Source organism: Nematolebias whitei, chromosome 21, assembly GCF_014905685.2.
Source record: "Nematolebias whitei isolate Nwh7 chromosome 21, NemWhi1, whole genome shotgun sequence".
NCBI lineage: Eukaryota > Metazoa > Chordata > Actinopteri > Cyprinodontiformes > Rivulidae > Nematolebias > Nematolebias whitei.
In genome coordinates, this window is record NC_056518.1 from 16355603 (window position 1) to 16380230 (window position 24628).

The window sequence follows — 24628 nt, forward strand, 5'->3', positions numbered from 1 at the left end:
AGTGGTGTTGTTGTTTAATATTTGACTCAAGTGCGCCCCCTAGATAAATCAAACTGTTATATCTCAGTGTTATATCGTCCGATCTGCACCAGAATTTTGGTGCTTGACTAGTGAGGACTTATGGACGCAGTGGTGTTGTTGTTTAATATTTCACTCAAGTGCGCCCCCTACATAAATCAAACTGTTATATCTCAGTGTTATATCGTCCGATCTGCACCAGATTTTTGGTGCTTGACTAGTGAGGACTTATGGACGCAGTGGTGTTGTTGTTTAATATTTCACTCAAGTGCGCCCCCTACATAAATCAAACTGTTATATCTCAGTGATATATCGTCCGATCTGCACCAGATTTTTGGTGCTTGACTAGTGAGGACTTATGGACGCAGTGGTGTTGTTGTTTAATATTTCACTCAAGTGCGCCCCCTAGATAAATCAAACTGTTATATCTCAGTGATATATCGTCCGATCTGCACCAGATTTTTGGTGCTTGACTAGTGAGGACTTATGGACGCAGTGGTGTTGTTGTTTAATATTTCACTCAAGTGCGCCCCCTACATTATTACAATAGATATATATGCGGTCGCAGCTTATGTGAAAGGTTAGGCGAATGCGCATTCCAGGGAACAGGCGCGTGACGGTAGCGTGAGCGTTCTCGATGGCGACCGGGAAGGGTCACTGCAGTTCCCGCGGTCGCCATAAGGCCGCAGCGGCGCTTCGCTGCGAGGGCCTTCAACGCTGCTTGCAGCTTTAATTCTGATTGTGCTTACTGACCTAGAACCGATTTTATGTGGTACAGCTGAACTTTTTTTTCTGCAGAAAGAAAAGCTTTGCAGAAAGTGGTGAAGGCTGCACAGAAGTCTGTTGGAGTCAGTCTCCCCACCATCACAGACATCTACACCTCTAGATGGAGGAAGAGAGCCGCCTGCATCATGAAGGACCCCACTCACCCAGCACACACACTTTTTGCCCCACTCCCCTCAGGCAGGAGGTTGAGGAGCATTAAGTGTAGAACCACTAGACTGAGGAACAGCTTCTACCCTGAGGCTGTTAGACTTATGAATCTTTAACCAGAATAATCACTGTGAAAAATCACATCATGTTGCTGCTGATCTGTTTCATGTTGCTGCTGATCTGTTCCATATTGCTGTGTTCATTCATACTCATCTGCTCACACAGACTCATGTTCTTGCTGCTGTTCAGTGTATTGTTATTTTATTCTATTAGTGCTTAGTGTATTTTTATTAATATTTTTCTTAGTTCATATCTTTGATCTTATTACCGTTTTTCTTTTACATTTTAATACTTTTGTTGGATGTAACTGGGATCCTGTGTACACACATTCGTTACACCCCATGTACCACATGAGGTGGAATGACAAATAGACAAATAAAGAACCTTGAACCTTGAACAATGTTGAGAGTTATTGTGAATGAGTTGAATAAAGTTTGACTTATGTGACTGTTTTGTTTTGCTTAATGCACCTTATAATCCGGTGCGCCTTAAAGTCTGAAAAATACGGTAATACTTTCACTTCTCAGCTTCTTGTACTCAGACCTGTGGATGTTTGTGCCAGTATTTGGTTTTATTTGGTGATAAAGTTCTGCTGCAGTGGTCTTTGTGAGCAAAATGTGTCTGCAGTAATTCAGTGAGCAAATTGATTTTATCCAACTTGGCTTTGCTCTAAAGTAAAACCAGCTATTAAAGACAGTAAATCAAAGAAGTTCAGTGCATCAACTGGTTTGAAGTTGCTGCGTGCTCTTTCTCTGCCGTTTCAAAAAAAGACTTAAAGACAAAAGTGCATTCCCACAGCCCTGTTTTTAAAGACAGGAGGTGAAATGTCCGATTGTGTCTCAGTTTAAGAACTCATTGGGTTTGCCTGTCACCATCAAAGGGTATGTTCAACAGAACCAGCCAGTTGTAGCAAAATCACAGCAAAAACTCAGATTTCCCAGCAGGTTCAAAAACTTTCATTTTTGTGTAACAAATATTTACTGTATATCATTTAAAAAGGTGAGGTTTGTCATTTCCAGTTAGGAATAGATGACTTGTATCAAATTGTATTTATTTTATCAGGTGAAGAGTGAATTAACACATGCAGTAATGAGGGAGGAGGTGATGCAGAGGTAGATGAGCCGAGCAGAACAGGAATAGAAAGCTGTCAGTGCAGCAAATGAACAATACAAAAACCGCTGGGAGCAAAGAACTTTGTCCAAAACATGATCTCACGATGAAAGACTGAGGAGGAGGAGTGATCAGGAAGTAGAAACAAGATGGAGCTCAGGTGTGAGAGGAGAACTAAACATACAAATAAACGAAGTAAGGCTGACACAGGAAGGAAACAGAAAATACACTGAACACAAAGAACGAAAAGAAAATGATAAAGAACAATATGAAATAACCAACTAATTCAAAAACCAACACAAACCCAGCATCACAACAACGTCATTATTTATGGATTTATTAATAAAGTGACAAAACACTCTTGGATGTGTGTTACCGTTTTCCTGCTTTTTGCTTAAACTAAAATAACGTTTGGCTTTATTTCTAATGAGGTGATACTTCCAGGCATTCTCAAAAATAAATATGGATTTTAAAATGATGTCATTTGGCTTTGTGATCCAAAGTAAAAAATAATAATAAATTTATGAATTAGGCTGATGTTGCACAAACACTGAAAGGTTTGTTTTCAGAGAAGTCGTCGGGATATCACGTGACGTGACACGACTTAAACTACCATGACCAGTGAACAGAGACGTCACAGCGAGTCTTTTGCAGCTTCCTGGTCCCAGAACAGGAACATTATTGTTTCCTGCTGCCTTTAGGGTGAGGTCAAACAAGGCAAGCAGGACAAATCAAGTAATTAAAAAGACTGTTTATCAAACAAAGTGATGTGGATGCTGAAGGGAGATGGGGTCATACAGCTGAATGGCAGCTAAACAACTCATTGATAAATCTAGAATAAAAGCCATGGTTGATTTACTAAATATGGAAAAAGTTAAATAGAGGGGAAAACAGCCTGAAGACAATAAGCTGTAAAGAATTAAAATAAAACATTTTTTGTAAATTCCCATTTCCTCTCAATTTTTCCTTTCTTGTTTGAATTTAAACTAATTATTATCCTTTACGGACAAACATTTTTGGCTTCATCATCAACCAACATGGCTGCCAGGCTCTCTGATCCTCAGCACCGGTCGAACCGTGAGCCACGGGTGCTGGAAGCAGCGGCTGTCTTCGGTTAGTTACAAAGATTTAAATTAAAACCTGCTCCTGGCTGTAGTTTAAATGCTCCATGAATCACATTCCCTTCAGAGGCTTTAACTGCTAACAACAACAGCTTGGTCTGTTTACAGTCTCGCAGGAAATCTGTGCAAAATCACCAGCTTAGCATTATAAGTAACCGTGGACATGCGTTGTTTGCATCAGTTTCATTTGCATCGCCCTTCATAGAAACGTCGTTCAGTTGCAAGCACAGAACTGCTCCTCCAGATAGTAGCAAATAATACATCAGTATGTGGTGTATTTATTTCCAGCTATTGTTCCTTTGGTTTAAGGAGTCACAATCTGACGTTTTGCTGATATTATAGGTGTGTGCATGTACGCTTGTTACACTAGCTGTCTCTGAGTTAGCTCTGTGATGAGCTGGTGACCTCATGCTCACCTTACAAACAGGAGTGTCTCCTGCAAACCTGAACTGCGTACGTTCATGTGAAAAATGTTGAGGGATAAAAGAATAAGAGGCATGAATTATCAATAAAGCAGGCTTTTAATCTTGTTTTCCTCTGAGTGCACGTGGCTTTGTGTCTGTCTGCTCAGTGCACTCTAAAAATGCTGTGAAATAAAAAAAAATGGTTTGCAGCAACCTTGTGTTACAATAACTGCAGCGGAGCAGAAAATGATCAATCCTGCTTGCACAAGACCTCTTAAGAGGAGAAGTTGTCACTGATTGAGGAAGGTTAGTCATGTGCAAAGTCAGAAGAAGCACAGGAGGTGTAAAAGAGGACAGCTTTTCTTTTACCCAACACCTTGACTCCTGTAATATGCAGAAAACCACTGAAAATTAAATGATTGATTGTCAAGTTGTAATTCTCCAGACGTGATGTTATTACAAATTATCTTTGTTCTGTCAATGATCAGTGAAACAAACTAATGTTAAACAGCTTAAACTTCCATTCATCTATTATTTTTACCTGTTAGAGTTACCAGTCAGCCTAACATGCATGTTTATGGTCTGTGGGAGAAAACCCACGCATGCACGCAGAGAACATGCAACCTCCACCCAGAAAGGTCCCTGGTTTCATTTTGATCCAGCAACCTTCTGGCTGAGAGGTGACCGTTTTACTAACTGTGCATCAAGCCGCCATATAGTTTAAAATTTAAAAACTTTGCAAACAAAATATAAAGAAGTAAAGTAAATGCTCCAACAAACCCGATTAAAGTGACACATTTATCCATACCTGGCTGCTACCTTAGATTAGATCTGAGCAAATTCATCCGCCCATGCAGGGGTTTTCCATTTTCTTCCCACAAACCAAAAATCTTGCACGTTAGATTAATTTGTAACTCCAAATTGTTCTAGATGTGACTGAGCATCTTCTTTGTGGCCCTGTGAAGAAGCTGAGACCTGTTTATGGTGATGCACTCCCTCTTTTGCCCAATGACCGCAGGAGATATATGTAGGTACCAGCCTCCCTGTGACTCTGCACGTGAAGTGGCTAAAGAAATGAATGGGTTAATTATTCACCAATATATCTGTCAATTATAAAAAATAAAATGGAATCATACAAGCATGCAGTCTGCAAGGCAGAGCTTTACAAACATCAAAAATATGAACAGTCTAGAAGATTACAATGTTTAAACACGTCGCTTATGTTTATGTGGTCATCTGGTAAAAAAAGTGACAAATCTGAGCGGTAGTTGTCTCTTCAGTCTAGAATAATTAATTCAAGTTTAATTGTGTTTTAAAGATTAAGGCAGCCGTGATTGTGCATTAGTTTCCCATGCCCTCTGGCTGCACGTCATGATGAACCAAAGTTTTAAGATTAACCCTTTACATCATCAGTTGGGTTCTTGTTCCCACATTAGCTGCCATCACAATCCAGTGCTCAAAACAATTATGATCAGAGGTGTGTGACAATTCAAACAAATGATCTTTAAAGTCATCATCCCATCAGTTCCTTCACTCCATCACCTCTCATTATTTACTTGAGAATGAAATACAAGCATTTTATTTATCTCTAGAGGGATGGCAGCTTAGAAGAGGTTTAATAAAGATTAAAAAAAGAAAGAAAAAAAAACAATTTGCACGTACGAGCATTTATAGAAATACTCAGAATCATTACAAAAAAATAAATAAACAAACATGTTCATGCATGAAATATTGAGTTGGACGCAAGGGCTCACTGGCTTTTACTAAAAATAAATTGCACATGTTCCTGGAAACAATTATTCAGTATGTTTGAGCGTTTGCAGCCGTGCAGTTCTGATCCGATGGGTCACAGGAGAGCACACTTTCATTCTGAAAAGAAACATTCACTCTGAAAGCTGAACACACTCATCTTGTGTTCAGGACCGTCTCAATTATAGGAGGAAGGTCATGTGTCAGTATCGTGACAGTCACAGCATGGATTCAGACATTAAACTGATTTAAATGAGCTGCAGTGGTGTCCTATTAAAGCTGAGGGAGGAGGGGGAAGTGCAGCAGTGACACTGAAACTGTTTTACACACAATAAATACTTTTATCAGTCCTTTTAGTGAACTGACTGACAGATCCTGAGGTTTTTTAAAAAATATATTATTATTAGACCTTTATTTATACCGGTTAGTTCCCACTGAGACTCAAAGACGCATTTACAAGAGAGACCTGTTACATACAACATACAGGCAGATGAGAAAAAGAGAACATGAGGGTGGAGGAAGCCAAAAAAATTAATGTCTTGCACCAGGTCCTGGCCGGGAAACAGTGTAAAAGATGCAAAAAAAAACCTCGCAACATAAAACAGCAACATATAATGACATCATAATACATTTATGCATAGAGGTGACAAAGGCGGTGAGTTTTCCATGGACACGCCAGAAAGTTCCAAAGTTCTGATAAGATGGTACAGGGTCTATCAGCATCATGGTTCTAATAAGGCTACAGATGTCCTTGGGGGAGGGTGGGGGTGGGGTCAGGCAGACCTTCTAGTTTACATATCCTCTAGGAGAAATTTGAGATAAGTTGGCCTGTCCAAGGTCAGCGGGGAGGCTAAATTCAAATAAACAAAAATTGTTTGGGCCGCCAGACTCTGTTTTCTGTCTGCCTTCAAGTTCTACTGGTACACTCAATGGTGAATCCAAACAGCCAGATTAGTGGACATTCCACCAGGTCCACGGTCGATTCAGCATTCTCCAAGGTTGAATCCTTCATGTTAGCGAGTTCCAGGAGCCGCAAGTGGCCTACGATTCTCAAAAATTGCCTCCAGTTTGCGATTGAGCTCGTTAAGCATACGAGTCTGAGCGCTCAAGGCACAGATTAATCCTTCACATAAGGCTGGCAGCTTTACTATGGCCAAAACTGCAGCCCATGTCTTCCTAATTTGTTGATATCTAAGGTATCCACTGATTCCAAAAAGCAGAAACCCTGTTATCATAAATCCAATAATGTACACATCCTCTACGTCCTCCACGGACAGAACAGATAGGCACATCATCTTCCACTCACTCCAGGAATCAATGACATACCCAGCTGCATGGGTCCATTCAAGGCATCAGGGCTCTCCAGCACCCTGTTGTCTGGTGGAAAAATATTTATCAATTGCAATAAACAATATATATATATATTTTTTAAAAACTATCAAGAAGAAAAGCTCACAGAACATGAGAAAAAGCTGTTTGTCCAACATTTACAAGAGTGCTGACTGTCCACAGCATCCATTATGTCCAATAATTATGACAAGCCATAGCTGAGATTAAAGCGTTTCATCATGCTTTTTGACTTTCAGATGATTAAAAATAGAAATAGAAACATTTACATTAGCCTGTTTGTGTGCATCAAAGCATAAATGCAAGAAAAACTTACTCACCTCAGCAACTAAGTGTGAAAACTCAAAACTAAATGTGAAGTTTCAATGAAAAAGACCGGTTGTAACATTTGTTAATTTCAATAAACACTTGTGAAAAAGAAGATAGCTGCTTTTTAAGATGAATGCCATTCGGCGCTCTAAAATGCCAATGTCACATGTTTTTTTTTTTATAAATTGTAACCCTGAAAGTAATTTGTGAAAAAATGTTGCCAAAAAAAGAAAAACATGACAGAGAGAAGGGTTGTTTGGTTTTAGATTGAGGGAGGAGAAGCTGTAATTTCTGCACTTTTTCAAGATGTTTTATAGCATTTTGCTTTTTATTGAGATTGAAAGTGGAGAGAATAAAAACAAAGGAACAGCAGACAGAAGAAGTTGTTAAAAGTGTTCCTTTAATGTTGAAGCAAGCAAGACGTGATTGCAACTTTGCAGAGTAATCAAGCTGCACAGATATTTAAAATAGAAAAACGTGAAGGGCAACATATAATTTCATCACCCTCAATATGACAAATTATTGCTAATTACACTTACATCATGACATAAAAAAAAACTAAAATTTGCACGTTATCATCATTCACTGCAGGAAAACTGGTTAAAATTTGCTGCAGATGACGTAAGAAAAGAAGGGACTGATTTAAAACAATAAAAAAACACATTGTTGTTTTATTCTTCCTACAATCACTCCATTTTCTGATCTTCCACAAGAGCTTGAGACAGAAACTCAAAATTGGAAACATGAAAATAAATCAACAGAAACGTCTCTGCAGCAGCAGCAGGTCTACAGAACCGGAGGGCAATGCATTCTGCAGAACTTAAAGAAACAAGAACAGCCAACACATAAACCAGAGAAGTAAAGACCGTGAAGTCATTTATCACTCGCCTTATGAGCTATAAATTTTAATTTATTATAGCTACAATATAAAATGGATAAAACTGACTGAAATTTTTGAAAATGTGCAATCAAGGTCTGGCATAGAAAACATGAAATGTAAGAAAAAACGTTATTTTTAAGACAAATATCTCCTTTACTGTCATACATAAAAACAATGAACACTCCAGCTTTATTGCCAAGTGCTGTCAACAGTCTTCTCAAGGGCTGAGTTCATGAAACCCATGATATTTGTTATAAAAAGATACTCCCAAAAAAATAAAGGATTCTATTTACATTGCAACTAAATGAAACAATACACTTTTTTTGTTGTTGATTTTCCTAGTTTTTATATATACGTGCGGATTAGTTCATTACAGAAAGGCAAGAACTAATCATTAAAATAAAAATAACAAACATTGCCAGTGGGGATTTTAGCCTCTTTTTGGGGGTGCTCAATATCCCTCAATTTTAACTCAGCACCCCTAAAAACTAAAGCAAAAAAAGTCAAAACAATTTTTGGGGGGTGGGATTCTGGGTATCTGTTTATTGCATGCATGATTCAATGCAACAAAATAAATAAATTAAAAATGTAGCAGATTGTAATACTTGATTTATTTACATCCATCCATCCATTATCTTTTACCCGTTTCATGTTCTCTCCGTGCATGCGTGGGTTTTCTCCGGGTGCTCCGGTTTCCTCCCACAGACCAAAAACATGCATGTTAGGCTGATTGGTGACTCTAAATTGTCCCTAGGTGTGAGAGAGAGTGAATGGTTGTTTGTCTCTTTGTGTCCTTGTGATGGACTTGCGACCTGTCCAGGGTGTACCCCGCCCCTCGCACACTGATTGCTGGACATGGGCACAGGTGACCCCCCCGTGATAATGACTTTAATTGCTGGATGTACCCCCTGAGCAGTTTAGTTGAATATCTGTTTTAGAGGGTTAAATACAGCTTATTTCATTTCCAAAACCTCAGCTGAGTCTGGAAAAATGTAAAAGATGAATAAAGCTCTGTGGCCGACCTCATGAGCAGCTGAATGATAAACAGGAAGTACCACATCTGTACAAAGGTAACTGCAGGTAAATGCTACATCTTCTGTCATAATTACATTGTATGCTTAATGGATAAATTAAAGATTAATGCTTAAAGATAGTTGTGCTTTGTTTTGTGTGTTTTAAATGTGGATATATGTTGCAACTTCTGGTTGTATAAGTTAGTCTTTGTTATGATCAGCTGACACTAAACTGATTTTGTACAAAGCGTTTATTACGTTGTGTAATGTAAAGCAGAGCACTATGTCTGTAGCATCCAAAGGCCCCCACATACTCGGGCGTACTTTGCTCCGCAGAGGTCCGCACGTACCCGATTAGACTCAACGCAGACACAAAGTGGACGTCTGCAAGCCATGTCTGTGCAAAGATGAGTTTTTACGACCACGTACTCTGCGTCACACAATAAATTGCCCGGCAATGGACTGTTTGTATGAGACACCAATGTATTAAATTCCTCTTCATCATCCCTGATCTGGTTTTATGGCCTTTTCTTTTCTTTTGTTTGTTTTTTTTTTGCCAAGAGGTAAGCGATCTCTTCCTCCCCGTCCATTGACACCATGACTGAAATTGTGAGAAATGAAGGAATTTATTACGAGTGAATTAAAATCAGGTCCAGCATAGCTGTGGGAGGGTCTGGAGTTTTCCCGGTGGGCTGGTCTGTGGCTCATTACGCCCGAGTATGTGGGAGCCTTTAGCTGACGTGTCTGTATTACACGCTGCTAGCTTAGCACCACTTCTTGTTGTGCTGAGCTCTCGAAAATAGTTAGTGAATCAAGTGTTTACTTATGGAGGTACATGTAGATGTTCAACAACCTGTTCAAATACACCAGAATGCCAGAAATGACGTCTACTTTATTCAAAATGTTCTCGGGGAGGACCCCCAGACCCCCCACACCACCACCAGTGTCCCCCCCCCCACCGCATTATGAATGCTTTTGATGCCAATGGCCACCACGTTGTTCAAGCCAAGAGCCATTGTCATCACTGGGGGTTAAGCACCCCTAAAGGTCAGATTCTAGAACCGCCCCTGAACGTTGCAATAAAACATTTTTACCCTACACACACGTGTCGTGTAGTGTCTTTGCTCAAACAGCGTTTCAAACCTTTGATGCAAAACAAGCACTATAATCAGAAGATCATTATTTTATTGTTGCTTAAACGTATAAGCAGAAAGGTCCACATGCGTAATAATTCTCCTTAAAGGAAGGCTGCTCAGTGGTTAATGCTGCTGCTTCAACATCGACGTAAAAGCTAATAGCATCACATGACGGAGGAATGCTGCCAAATCCCAAAGTTAAATTCAGTATTCGTTAAAAATGCTCTTGTTCCAAACTACGTTAAGTTGCAGACAGAAAAGTTCCAGAGGCACGTTTTTCTCACTGATGTTTGAGTGCATAACAAGGACATAAATCACGGAGCTTTCTTCAAACCCTTCATTAAAACCATGTTTTTATTCCTATCCGACTCCACAGGTGCTCGTTTTTCCCAGCCCAAAGCAAGCTTCAAGGTTTTTAGCATGTCGCACTCCAAAACGTTCAATCAAAGTAAAATCTGTTGCACTTATCGCTTGTTTTATTTGCTATAAATCAAGTTTTTAGAGAATTCCTGTGGTATTGCAGTCTATTAAAGAAAAGAGGAACAGTCCGTGCACAACGATTTGTCAGATGCTTCTCGTATTTTAAGCTGAATGAAAACAACCTGCAATAATTCCACTTCATTGTTTCTGCATTTCAACTTCCATCGTTCATTTGCCTCGTGCAACCCGAGTTGCATCCAGCTCTGCTGTGACGCAGGTCCAAAACGAGCTCAACGCTGCCGCCGCGCACACCAACACGTTTGGAAACCTTTCCAGCACAACCGTGAACCTGACATCTACTTTCTCCTGTAATTTTGTCAGTCGCAGGAGTTGTTGGAAAAATGAGGTATTAATCACACAAAATATAAGCAAAATAAAAGTCTTTGAAATGGCTCCTGATGAGATTAGGGGGTCTCACGTGAGCAAACAAAAGAGCAATCATTCACACAACGTGGGAACAATTACTGACGCCCTTTACTGAGGGTCGTGTTTTACTTTAAATTAATCACCACCATTACTGAACCTTTACGCCACCCACTGTGTGGAGCTGCAGCGTGTTCAAAAGATTTTGAGATTAAAGAAAACAGTCCTTTTACAATGACTCATGGCTCACTGGTCTTTAAATTTACAGCTTTGTCTCCTTCGTGTGCTGTTGATGGAGAACTTATCAGCAGGGTTCAAATGTTTATTTTTCTCAAATGTTTAGTTGTAATCTGAAAACACTCCAACACAATGTCCCAAAATAGGAGCTTTTGGCTTAGAAAGTAGAAATTTAATACGTTTTTATTTGCAGTTTTTAGGTTATTCAAAGAGCTATCTGCAACAGGTAAGATGTTGATATCTCAGAAGCCCACTTCAAACGATCTGAAGCATTACTTTAAACATAAAGTGGTGTTCAAATTTATGATCAGATGACAAGAAAAGTTTCAGTGTTCATGTGGACATTTAGTTTTAGAGCACAATGATTTTGATTAACGTCCTTTTTTTATGATTCTGTGAAAAACTAGCTCACAGCTCTGAAACCAAAGTCTTTCATGTTATGATTTACATTTAAGGTTTTTTTTCCAAGGCTTAACAGACCTGATCTGACCTCTTATGAAGCTGTTCAACTTCTCCAAAAACCCAACATTTTTTCAGTACTTTTTAAACAGCTGCCATTCTACAAGGCCCAAATCTCAAAGCATTAAGCAGCCTGGAGTTCCACGTTTAGTTTAAAATATAACAAATAAGGAAATATCCCATTGACTTTGTCCTGCAATCAAAAGAGAGGTGATAAATAAAACAGCTTGTAATTGAGATGTGGTGAGAAAAAGTGCTTCATCTACAAAATCTGGTTTGTTCGCAAACAATAAAAACTCAAAATTTTTCAGAGTAAAAGACGTCGTTATATGGGTTCAAATATAACCTCATGGAGTTTTATCTAATTCTTGTTTCCTACAGACAGATATGATTTAAACTGGAGGAAAATGAAGCCAAACCTTCAGGAAGCTGCATGGCTTCACTTCCTCCTGGACTCTGTAAAATCCTGTTTTCCACTCCCTTGTGTTCAACAGATAAAACTAGATTTCAGACAAAAGTATTTTCTCTGCACAAAAAATAAAATCTGACCCAGAAAAAAAGGTTTGCATCAGATCTGGATTACCCCAAATTTTAAAAAGTAACGATCTAAGTGTTGGGTACATAAACTTGAACTGTATGAGTATCAAGAAAAGATTCTCCTTTGTGTGTTTTTTTTAGTCAATTCCACGGAGAGTGAAAGTGTTTATGCTAATATTGAATTGTCTCTAATTGCAGTAATGAATAATGCTTTAAGGTCTTCAGCTCAAATCAGACGGTTAAGTTTACTAGTTTTATTAAAATGCAAAACAAAAAAAAGGAACACTTTATGAAACCAGTTTTTTGTAATCAAGGTTTAATTAGTCAGTTAAACATCTGCTTGAATCCAGAAAAGCATTTGAAGGTCCCATAACTTGTAATTTTTTATGTACTGCATTGGTTGTAGCCGAGATTCATTTTACTGGTACATTACTTTTCATCAAAACCTGATTTGGTTCATTGTGTGTGTTGTTTTTTTTTTTTTTGTTCTTTTCTTTAAATGGGAGCATATGAATGCACAACTTAAATACCAGAAAACGCAAAATAAAAACCATAAACAGAAGAACTCTGGAGAATTTAGCTGACGTGGAAACAAACCACGAGAGGCTGATGAGATATAAGTTGAAAGCCTGGTGTTGATGAGAGCTTTTACCACTTTAATGTGGAAAGTTTTTGTTGTTGTTTTAATTTTTTTTTACATTAAAATTTCAGTCAGAGACTGTTTTTAGATCCTCTGATCAAACTTTGCTTTGCACAACAGAACACAGGAGCAGCACGAGTGAGCAAATTTGACCAAATTACCTTTTTTTTTGTGTTGCTCCGGTCAGTTAGCTGTGTCGGCCATCTTTAACTCTCCATCCATCCATCCATTTTCTTTACCCGTTTATTCCATTTTGGGTCACGGGGGTCGCTGGTGCCCATGTCCAGCAATCACTGTGCGAGGGGCGGGGTACACCCTGGACGGGTCGCAAGTCCATCACAGGGACACATAGAGACAAACGAGACAAACAACCATTCACTCTCTCACTCACACCTAGGGACAATTTAGAGTTACCAATCAGCCTAACATGCATGTTTTTGGACTGTGGGAGGAAACCGGAGTACCCGGAGAAAACCCACGCATGCACGGAGAGAACATGCAAACTCCACCCAGAAAGGCCCCTGGACCGGGGTTTGAACCAGGGACCTGCTCACTGAGAGGCAGCAGCTCTACCAGTTGCGCCACCGTGCTGCCCTCATCTTTAACTGAGTTGACTAAAAGTTTTTTAGCTCTACATCTAATGATCGATGGCTCGTTTCACCTCCTCGCCTTCCACAATCCAGCCTGTGGACAAACACACCTGTACACACTTGAGTAAGCCGAGCTGAGGTCACCACATAACCTATTTTCTGCAGAATATCGCTTCTAACGAGACGATCTGCATTAGCGTCATGTCACTGGTCATAATGTTAAAGCTACAAGTCATGTGTCAAAGATTAAACTGCGTGTATTCACCAACAGCGTGTTCATTGTTCAAATTGATTGTTTGTATTTCAGCAGTGGCATTCTCAGCTGACAGCGTTTGCTCTTTGTACTGAAATCTGCCTGACCAACATCATGAGGCGGCGGCGTTATAAGAGACGGAGGCGTCCTCTTTCATCCATAACCAAAAGGCTAAACTCCCACTCAGTCTCATCAAGCTGGTGGACTCATCTGAACTGAGATCAAACGGCAGTTTCTCTAAAAATAAAGCCTCCGCTGCCTTTAGATTAGCGCTAGGGCAGATGTTTGGACCAACAGAGGTGCAGCCATGTCTCCTGCTTTGCTTCAGTTAAGTGGAATCTGCTGTCCGGTGATTACAGACAGATTAGCTTTGACAACAGGCTGATGAGATACTTCCTCCAACATGGAAACAATCAAAAACACAAGGCCAGAAACATAAAAAGTGTTGTTTGACAGTCCTTATAGGAGCACTGCCATAACTGACAAAATCACTAATTAATATTAATAAAATAGATCAGTGATGTTTTTGTTCATGTTTCGGTTTGCGGTGGTTTCTATGGTTTTATTCAGCAATGAAAACTAAAACCAAAATAATTTTTTTCCAAAGTTTAAAGCTCATTTTGACAATTAGCCTAACACCTTGCAGTTATTATAGCAGCTATTTAATGGAGATGATCATTTAAAATAAAATATTCTTTATAGGCGCACAGTTGAATATCCTGAGGAATAATCCAGGGAGTCCCCCACCTATGAATAACAATCAGTGGAGATGAGGTCATCCCAACAACCATGACTAGGAGATTTAAAAAAAAATGGATGGATGTTCTTTAAAGCAACAGATCAGATATGTGAAGCAGATATTTGTGGAAGGGTTATGAGTAAATATCTTACCGGCAGTAGATGTAAAATAAAGGCTTTAATTTGGAAAAAACTAAGTTTAATTTTGAGCAAATTGAAAAACTAACAGCCAGTAGGAGCCATAACCCTTAAATAAAACCCAATATAGCTCAATTTCAGTTTGGTTTCTCAGGATTCATTAATAATTTTATTAAAATATTTATGTATGGTAGTTTGCTGTAACAAATGACTGCACATGACCACAAGAACATGTGTCGAGCACATCATCCATACTATGCATGAAAGATTAAACATGTTTATTGATTTTCATCAGGTTCTACGAGACGGAGTTTTACAGTTCTGGTGTACTCTTGACAAATAACAAAAGACGCAGAGAAATAAACAAAGACACAGTCACATTTACCTCGTGCATTGGTGAAGAAAATAAGCTCATTCTCTGTTTTAATTGCTTTGGTTTCAAAGCATAAACGTGTCATTTTGTCCTCGTCTTCATAAACACTGAGCTTCTTTGCTTTTGTCAGAGAATAAATCAAAGAACAAATTACGCGCTTGCTGCTTTTTAAATTTTTTGTTGAAGACGCGCATTCACCGTTCAGGGTCGGTTCTTGTGACAGTTCTTGTGGCAGAATCCTGGCAGAACTGACACACGTGTGCTGCCTTTTAATTTACTGCCTCCCCAAGAGCCTCAGAGGTGCAGCTTCATCAGCTATGGTCACATTTAAGAGTTTTGTTTATCTAGATAATTGTCATCCACCAAGCGCTGGAGCTTGTTGTGCATTAAATGACAACAGACGTGAGTAAAGAGCCAACCAAGTGATTAAAAGTCATTTCTGAGTTACCACCCACAAGATATTTATTGTCTGAATGATAAGAAGTTGTACTCTTTATATAAACACATACAAACACAATCACATGTTTATATTTTTAATTTAAAAAATATATATATATATATATACCTAAGGCTTGTGTTTAAAAAACTGAGCTCTTTGGTTTTCAGATATTATGTTGTGAACTACTTTTTTTTATTATTTAGATTTATTACATTAAAACTGTACCAAAAAATCAAATTAAAGATTCTGGATTTCCTGCAAAAATGCAGAATGCTCATTGCTGCATGACTTTTTGCTGAAACCTGCTAAAGAAGCTTAAACCACAATGAAAAAGTTTAATCACTAAACTGTTAAAACGCGTCGAATTTGAACAGCTGACATTTGCTGAAAGCAGGAATATAAAGAGCACCTACAGCTGAAATTTACTGAAAAGTAGCTGAAACAGCTGATATCAGCAAAAAAGTAGCTGCAAAGCACATAACATTTTAAATTATTAAGAAAAAAGCTCAAAAGGCAGAAATTAGCAACAACAAAAGCATAAATAGAGCTAAAATATTCAGAAAAATACCTAAAAAGTAAGCAGGGAGTGGTGGCACAGAGGTTAAAAAAGGTGGGCCTGTGATTGGGAGGTCGCTGGTTCAACTCCCTGGACCGACAACATCAAAATGTGGGTGGGATAGGTGAAGCACCCACACCTGCCTCCACTCTCAATTGCCCCACCCTGGGCCCTTGAGCAAGGCCCTCAACCCCCACCATCTGCTCCTCACAGGCACCCTAGATAGCAGCTCTCTGCTCCACACAGAGGGCTGTGGTAGCTCAGTGGTCTGTGGTTGTATCAGGAAGGGCATCTGGCATAAAATAATTGCCAAGTCTTCATGCGAGTAAGTTCACTGTGGTGACCTTTGAAGAAGGGAGCAGCCGAAAGAAAAAGAAGAAGAGAAAAAGTATCTGAAAGGCAGAAACTAGCTGAAAGAAGCTGAACCAGAAATTAAACTGAAGTAAAGCGTGCACAAATACCAAAAGTCATAACAAGAAAGTCCTGACAGAGCTGAATGTTTTGATATGCGAATTGTCAAAATAGCACAAAAATTGTGGAACAAGTTATGTGCCAAAAATGAAGTTTTATAAACATTCACACAATTAAAGTCCTGGCAGTGCTTTAAGAAATGCATGACCCTTGTTGCCCTTCAAGCCAGAATCCTAGAATAAGATCATCTTGTGTTGAGAAACGACACTTGAGTCTGTTTTAAACTTTTAAAATAACTTTATGTGTTGTTATAACGTTATCACAATCTAATTTCAATTCACTATCTATAAGTGATCATTTTCAGACCCCTTTTTTCAGAAATATAGCAAATTAAACAATAAATTAAATATATTTTCAACCATCACAAGATTTCTCCCTACCTCAAACTTCTTACTAAAGATGCCGTTTTATTGCTTTTTTCATAACCAGATCCCTTTCCTATTTCCAACTATTACTCCTTTTTAAATAATGAGTTGTAGTTTCAAACAGAAAAAAAATCTTGAAAACAATTTGCCTGGTTTAGTCTCGACTCACATTTGTCCTTGAAACGTTGGTAAATCACAGCTGGCTGATCGTCTCAAACCAGGAAGAGTGACGGCCCTCAGGCACAACTTTGATCTTCCATCCCTCTCTTAGAGCTACATGTGGAAACATCACTACACACTAAACACACCTGAACAGCAGGCTTTCCCCTCCCGCCCCGCAGAGTTACTGAACAAACTACGAGTCATTATCTCGCTCCGTCTTTCTGAGTTAAGGACTATTCATGGTTCAGAATTTTGATTGCGCAAGACTTGAAAAGGAAAAAATTACCGACATGCGATCCAAATAACCAAAAAGCCACCAAGATTATTAAAATGTTTCACAAGAAAATGTAAGAAAAGCCAACATACGGAAGAGAGGAACGTTTCACCTTTGAGGAACAACTATATATGCACGAAACAAACAAGACGAATCGTTGAGTATCACACAGATGAGTTGTGTAAAATGTAAATCAAGACTGAATGCTGGAACTTGCTAATTTCATAAGCTCCTGTTTTATTCACAATGGAACATCGGAAACATTTATCATTTTTAAATAAAAAACAAAAACAGTATGTTTTTTGGGAAACAAAAACAACACCCGCTTCGAATGTTGTCAGCCATTAAATGGCCGTTATTAGTTGTTACCATTCCCATAGGTTGCGTTCAGACTGTTCCTCCTGTACCTCCTAGTAGGTTTCAAGGTATGTTCTTATCGCTGATAATAGGGTCAGGGGGGTGAGTTTAGGGTCAGTGCTCTGGGTCAGGTGTAAGGTTAGGTTTAGGAAAAGGGTTAAATAAAACTATTTAAAAAAACTTCTGGTTTTAGACGTGGAAGAAGCTGCATATTATCAGCACTAAGAACGTACCGTATTTTCTGTCGTACACGTCGCACCATCCTAAGTCACATCAGTCCAAATACATCTAATAAAATGGAAAAATGCATAAATATGTCGCTTGCCGTATATGTCGCATCACGTTTGTTACGCGTCAGCCCAGAAATGTGGGCCAGTGTTGTGTCAAAAATCAATTGGCTGCCAAATGGTGGCAGTGGAAGCGTGCACAGGAGGACTTTAGCAAAAATTTAACAAGATTAACACTTAAAAACAATTTTATTTGTTTGCTTGAAATTATAGTAAAGGTGTGTCAGTTTAACTTTTCAAATCAGCTGCATTTCAAAAGTCGATTTGCGGCTGCGAGAGTGCGCAGAGGGACGGCACGCTGTGCAGTTCTTCAAAATTTAACAAGATAACCACCTAAAAACAATTATTTGTTTGTTCGAAATTATAGTAAAGGTTTGTCTCAGTCTAACTTTTTTCTTAATAAAAGGACTTTAATGGTTAGATCAGCTGTATTTCAAAAGTATTTGCTGCCTCGGTGCTCCGAGAGCGCGCAGACAGGAAGGAAATCAGGAAGGAGGAACGCTGCTCATTTCTTTGAAATTTAACAAGATAACCACCTAAAACAATTGTTTGTTTGCTCGACATTATAGCAAAGGTGTGTCTCAGTTTAACTTTTACTTAATAAATGCACTTCAGTGGTCAAATCATCTTCATTTCACCGGGGCGGTGCAGCGAAATGAAGATGATTTGACAGATGCTCCAGGCGAGCTGGACAAAGGTGGCAGCCTATGGCAAGCTGATTGTGTCATTAATAGCCACTTTTACCTATTACACGACACAACGGCATGCCATACTCCTCGACTGCCATCTAGCAGCTGAAAATGATACTGTTCAATATTTTCAGTCAGACTGAATGAAAACGGTCATATCTCAGTCAAAAATTGGTTTAAAATAAGAAAAAAATATATAAAATCGGTCGCATCTGGATGGGAGTAGATGTTCTAAAACTTCTACATGTCTGCATTGGAAGTGCTTTTCCAGACGTGTAAGCTGCCAGAGGCACTAATGCACCCCCATACCATGAGAGAGGCAGGATGTTTGAACTTTGTGCTGATAGCAGGCTGGATGATTTCTCTCCTCTGAGAGTAATGTGGCATCCATGGATTTTAAAAAATAATTTCAAATACAGGTTTTTCTGAGCCCAGAACAATTTTCCACTTTGTCTCAGTCCATTAAATGAGCTCTGGTCCAGATAAAACTGTAGTGTTTCTGACTGATGGCTTCATCTTTGCATGATAAGGTTTTAATCTGTATTTGTGGACGGCATGGCAAACTTCATTTAAAGACACAGTTTTTGAGTGAAATTGTAACGTTTCTGACACATTGAACTCTGAAAACAAACTTTCTGAATCCAGGTCTCAGAGTAGATGTTTTCAGAACCCTTGCCTCAGTGTGAAATTGTGTTTGTGCACATATGGCTATAGTCAATTGTATTATATGAATGAAAGTAACAATGGCAGATAGCAGTTTGCTGTTTGTGCTACTCACCCATTTAAACATGTAGGAGCAACTAAACCTCATCCTCGCTCCAAACAAACGATCGTGTATTCACCATTTTGGATGTAACTGTTTTCTTGCTCGAGACTGAAGTATTTGCCCGCGAGCGTGCGCCGAAACGCTACAATCAAATTGTCAGCTAGTAACCTATGGAAACTACAGAGGATTAACGAGCACAGCATTACTCAAGTAAACGAGTGTCTTTTGCTCTGATCAACATCTGAAAAACATTAAGGTTTCCTGAGATCGTCCACGTGTAAACAAGTCAGTAGATTGGTCAAAGTGTTCCTGAGCCCATGCAGTGATGCTAATAACAAAGTCTGAGCTGCTTTTTTTTGCAGAGGTCTCCGAGAACCTGAAAATCACGAGCATCCATTATGGACTTCCAGCTTCGTCCCTGGAGCTCAGAGATGTCTCCAGATTCTTATTTGATCGTATAATTTTCTATTAAACATTACTCGTAAATTGTTCCTGTGTTTTTAGACGGTTTAACACAAACCGGTGAACCATCTTTACTTCTGGGTAATTAATCCTCTCTTTAAACCCAGTGCTCTTTCTGACCTGTTGCCAATTAACCTAATTAGAAGCAAAATGCTCCTCCGACTGTTTTTTTTTGTACCAATTTAAGCCTTTTGTTGTCCCTTTCCCAATCTTTGTGAAATGTGTTGCTGCCAAAAAACAAAAAAACAACAACTTTGTTTTAATATGTTCAGTTCCTTAGTTTAAACATTTGATAAGTTTATTTTGGTCTTCTTCTTCTTTAGGCTACTCCCTTCATCATGTGTCATCGCAGCGAACTAAGCCGCACGAAGACTTGGCAATTATTTTGACGCTGGATACTCTTCCTGACGCAACCACAGACCACCGAGCTACCACAGCCCTCTGTGTGGAGCAGAGAGCTACTATCTAAGGTGCCCAGGGAAGCAGATAGGTGGTTAAGGGCCTTGCTCAAGGGCGCAAAGTAGGGCAAATGAGGGTAGAGACAGGTGTGGGTGCTCCACCAATCCCACCCACATTTTGATGTAGTCAGTATCGGGAGTTGAACCAGCAATCTTCTAATTGCAGGAACACCTTCTCTAACCTCTGCTCCACCACTTTTGAGTTTACTTTGGTCTATTGTGAATAAAATGTGTATTTATGAGATTCACAAATCTCTGCAGCAAGATAAGGTCCCATCTTGTGTGGACAGGGTTGTAGATATTGATGTGAAGTGTTGCCACAGTTAACTCTGGAGTTATTGTAAAACCATGTCTTTTAAAGACACCTTGACGTTTGACCATATAATTTTATGCCAAGGTCCAACTAAGTCTGCGCCAAAATTGAAGAAATCCCCTCCTGGCGCTTCAGAGACACCGAGTTTCCAAGATGTAGAGGAAATGAAAAATAAATCAAGATCCAGGAATCGCAGCTGACTTCTTGAACGCAGACTTTGGAGCGCTGAATTTTAATGGGAAGTGATGTGCACACGCATTCAGGGTTCAGGGTGCACAAAAGTCAAAACCAAGATTCATCTGTACACATTCTTCTGTCTCCTTAACCAGAAACTACATTTATACACAAACAAATTTGAGACTTTGGTTAACTGTCCTTATATATTCTCTTTAAAAGAGGGGAAATGTTCTGATACAAAAAGTTTTAAGGCCTCTTTAGCTGAGGTTAGACAGTTGATGGTTTACATGTGCTCAGTGCAGATTTTACCAACAAAGAGTGCAGTTGTTTTGCTACATGAACGACACTTTCTGCATAAGAATTTGGATGGTGGGTGCATCTAACTGAAGACAGAAAGAGAAAAAGCTCCTGCGTCTGCTGCTTCGGGAAAAACAACAGCAGGATTTATATGTAAATGACATCTTACTACTTCCACCAAATGATGAACAATAAATGTGAGGATATTGGCAAATTTAAGCTCTCCTCTTCAAACCAGGCTATGATTATTGAACTGGAGTTGGCAGCCGCGGGAGCGTGCATGGAGGACTTTAACAAGAATTTAACAAGATTAATACATTTGTTTGCTCGACTTTATAGCAAAAGTGTGTCTCAGTATAACTTTTACTTAATAAATGCACTTTAATGGTCAAATTAGCTGCATTTCGCGGGGGCGGTGCAGCAAAATGAAGCCGAGCTCCATGCAGCAAGCGGAGGAATATGGCAAGCCGATTGTGTCATTAATAGCTGGTGAAGATTCTCAGGCATCCATCCATCCATCCATTATCTTTTACCCGCTTCTTCCATTTTGGGTCACAGGGTCGCCAGTGCCCATGTCCAGCAATCCCTGTGCGAGGGGCGGGGTACATCCTGGACAGGTCGCAAGTCCATCGCAGGGCCACACAGAGACAAACGAGACAAACAACCATTCACTCTCTCACTCTCACCTAGGAACAATTTAGAGTTACCAATCAGCCTAACATGCATGTTTTTGGTCTGTGGGAGGAAACCGGAGTACCCGGAGAAAACCCACGCATGCACAGAGAGAACATGCAAACTCCACCCAGAAAGGTCTCCGGACCGGGATTTGAACCGGGGACCTGCTTGCTAAGAGGCAGCAGCTCTACCAGTTGCGCCACTGTGCTGCCCCATCCAGGACATGGTAAATTCAAAAAAGTTCAAGACAAAAATAATAAAGTAAGTAAAGTATAATAAATAAAGTCTAATTGTTTTTGTCTGTAACTTTTTTGAATTTGTCATTATAGCCACTTTTACTTATTACATGATACAACGGCATGCCTTACAACAACTACAACAACTACTACTACTACTCTGCTGCCATCAAGTGGCTGAAAGTGGTACTGCTCTTTTTTCAGTAAGAATGAATGAAAACCGTCATGTCTCAGCCAAAATTTAGTTTATAAATATGAGAAAAATCCATAAATATGTTGCTTCGACCTATAGGTCACAGAGCATGTAAATTATGCAAAAAAAAAAAAAAAAAAAACTGACTTATACGCCGAAAAATACGGTAATATGTGTGAGGGTCACAACCAAAGTCCTGCTTAGACTGCAGAAAATGATCATTAGTCTCATCTTTGTAGAGAAGTTTATTGTTCCATTTACAAACACCAAGGTTCCTGAACTCATCCATTAATGGTAAAGAAATGTGCCTCTGATATGTGCTGCATGCTGGACACAAAGCTGAACACGCCTCTCTGCTGGATGGGGAGAGAGCTCTGACTTAATGCTGTGAAATTTGGCAACGCTCACCCGGGGAGCTCTTAAAGTCTCTGCAGTAAAAACCACTTAAACTGATCCAGCCACTGTAACTTCAGAAGAGGAAAGTGGGGCTGTGGATGTGCTTGTTAAAGGAAAATGCAAATGAAGAAACATAGATCTACCCCCCTCTTTGGGCTCATCAGATTTGTATACAGCAAACCTTGATTTCTGCCAATATAAGCATGTGATCCTATTGTAGCACAAGATGTGAAACCAGGTAAAGAGACAAGTGGCTCTAAAATGTGCAAATGAGTTCATCATTCTATGATTACCCCCACTGAAGTCATCTCATATAAATAAAAAATTAAAAACAAATCTGATGACAAAGTTAAAAACGTTATTGCAGTAAAAGTGACGGTGATTGCCTTTTTTGCACCCTTTTTTGTCATCTATAATAAAATAGCATGATTTACTGCTTCCCCTGACATGGTGTCAGTTTTTCTGCCTTTGGTTAAAACAATCAGGAGTGTGTTTTATGTGCTGCTGACTGTCAGGAGAGAGCTCTCCTCTTGCCAAGTCTTGTCCCCCTGCTGCAGTGTAAATGAATGTAAATCAGTTTCCTCCAAGTATGCCTCCAGAGAGAATGACAACTGACGGAGCTTTTTTCTGTTTTTTTTTAGAGTGGATCATAGTTCAATAGAACAACTACACTCCGTATCCCACCCACTGCTTCTGTGACATCGTGGAGGAGCAAGATATCCAATAGGCAACAGCTCTCAGCCAACAAAGAGAATATGTGATTACCAGCAAGCCCAAATGGATCACAACTTATTGTTAATTAATGTAAATTTCATTCAACAGTCATGTAATATAGTTAGATGCTATATAAGGAAAATATATCATTTATAAGTAATTATCTAAACTAGATCTAAAGTCAGTCAATAACACACACAACTCAGAAATGACATATGACGGGTGCAGAAATGGAAACATTATATTATATTTATTATTATTTGCCTGTTGTGTAGTCAACACTTAGAAAATGATACTTTGAAGGATTTCTATTTGTTAACCATCTTCTCAGTGGGTCAGGTTTGTGTAAAAGAAAGCTCAAAATAGTCAAATATATAATATTTCTTGGTAAATATATATCAAATATTCTAAAAACGGTGTAAATGTCGCATAAATCTGAGGCTATATAATCGTTTGTGCTAAATTGTAGCATAAATCAGCATCGTGTAAAACAATATCTGCCACAGAAATTAATATATGAGCCAATTTAATAAGAAACGACGATTATGTTGGCTTATAGACTCATTTTAATTTTAAACTGTTACTTTCAGTTATAGGCAGATCACATTGAGGTAAATAAGCTCAAATCTGTTTACTTATAAAATGAGACATGTGTTCATGTTTTCTGCATTTTTATATTATTTACATTAGATGACCTGCTAATATTGATAATACTATTATCATTTGTTTATGTTTACATACTCAGCTTGACTATTTTGCCAATATCTACAACAATGCTAAATCCAGAGGCTTGCCCTCTGTGAGTCACGTCACGTGACCAACGCGTCCTCTAGTTGTCTTATTTAACTGGAAACACAGTAAAGCTCCAAAAAGCATGAATTAAATCTGCAACAGGCTCAGTCTGACACAAGCTGAGGGACAGACAGCACGAGCAGCAGCAGAACCTGAAACTGGATTGTTGACAAATCTGTCCTTAAAAGAAGTCCACAAAAAACATTTACAACCAGAGAGAACATGAGCGAAGTTCTGCGCTCGGGACTGTTGCAAAGTGAATTACTTACTGATCAAAACGATGATGGAGACCTGAGCGCGTCTTTTCATTAAATCCATGCTTCTGGCTTCAGCTGCGCACAGACAGCGGCTCGTCACGCACACACACGGAGACGCACACGCTCGCTCCTCCGGACAGTGTAGTTATTTCTCCAAGTTGCGCACTCTTACTCATAGCAGTGATGATGCTGCTGCAGCTCCCAGTGACTGCAGCTCAGACCCCCTCCCTCCCTCCATATCGTGCTCGTCCTCCGCGTGCGTTATTAGTCAGGCTCTGTTAAAGTCCGCGGGAAGGTGCGTTCACTGCGCGCAGGAAGTGCGTCCATCGGGTCTCGGAGGAGCTGCATGCGCGCTTCAGCTGCGGCTGATCCGCAGAAAGCTTTAAAAACAAACAGGAAATGAT

General features: G+C 39.3%; 1 protein-coding gene across 1 annotated transcript in view; it reads right to left on the reverse strand.

Moving 5' to 3' along the window:
- The window catches only part of ltk (leukocyte receptor tyrosine kinase), a 68643-nt gene extending 44243 nt beyond the window's left edge, over positions 1 to 24400 (reverse strand). The window contains exon 1 of the mRNA XM_037694891.1: positions 24237 to 24400. Coding sequence (XP_037550819.1) covers positions 24237 to 24285 — 49 coding nt within the window. The 5' untranslated portion in view covers positions 24286 to 24400. The remainder of the gene's footprint in view (positions 1 to 24236) is intronic.
- Between the last annotated feature and the right edge of the window lie 228 nt (positions 24401 to 24628).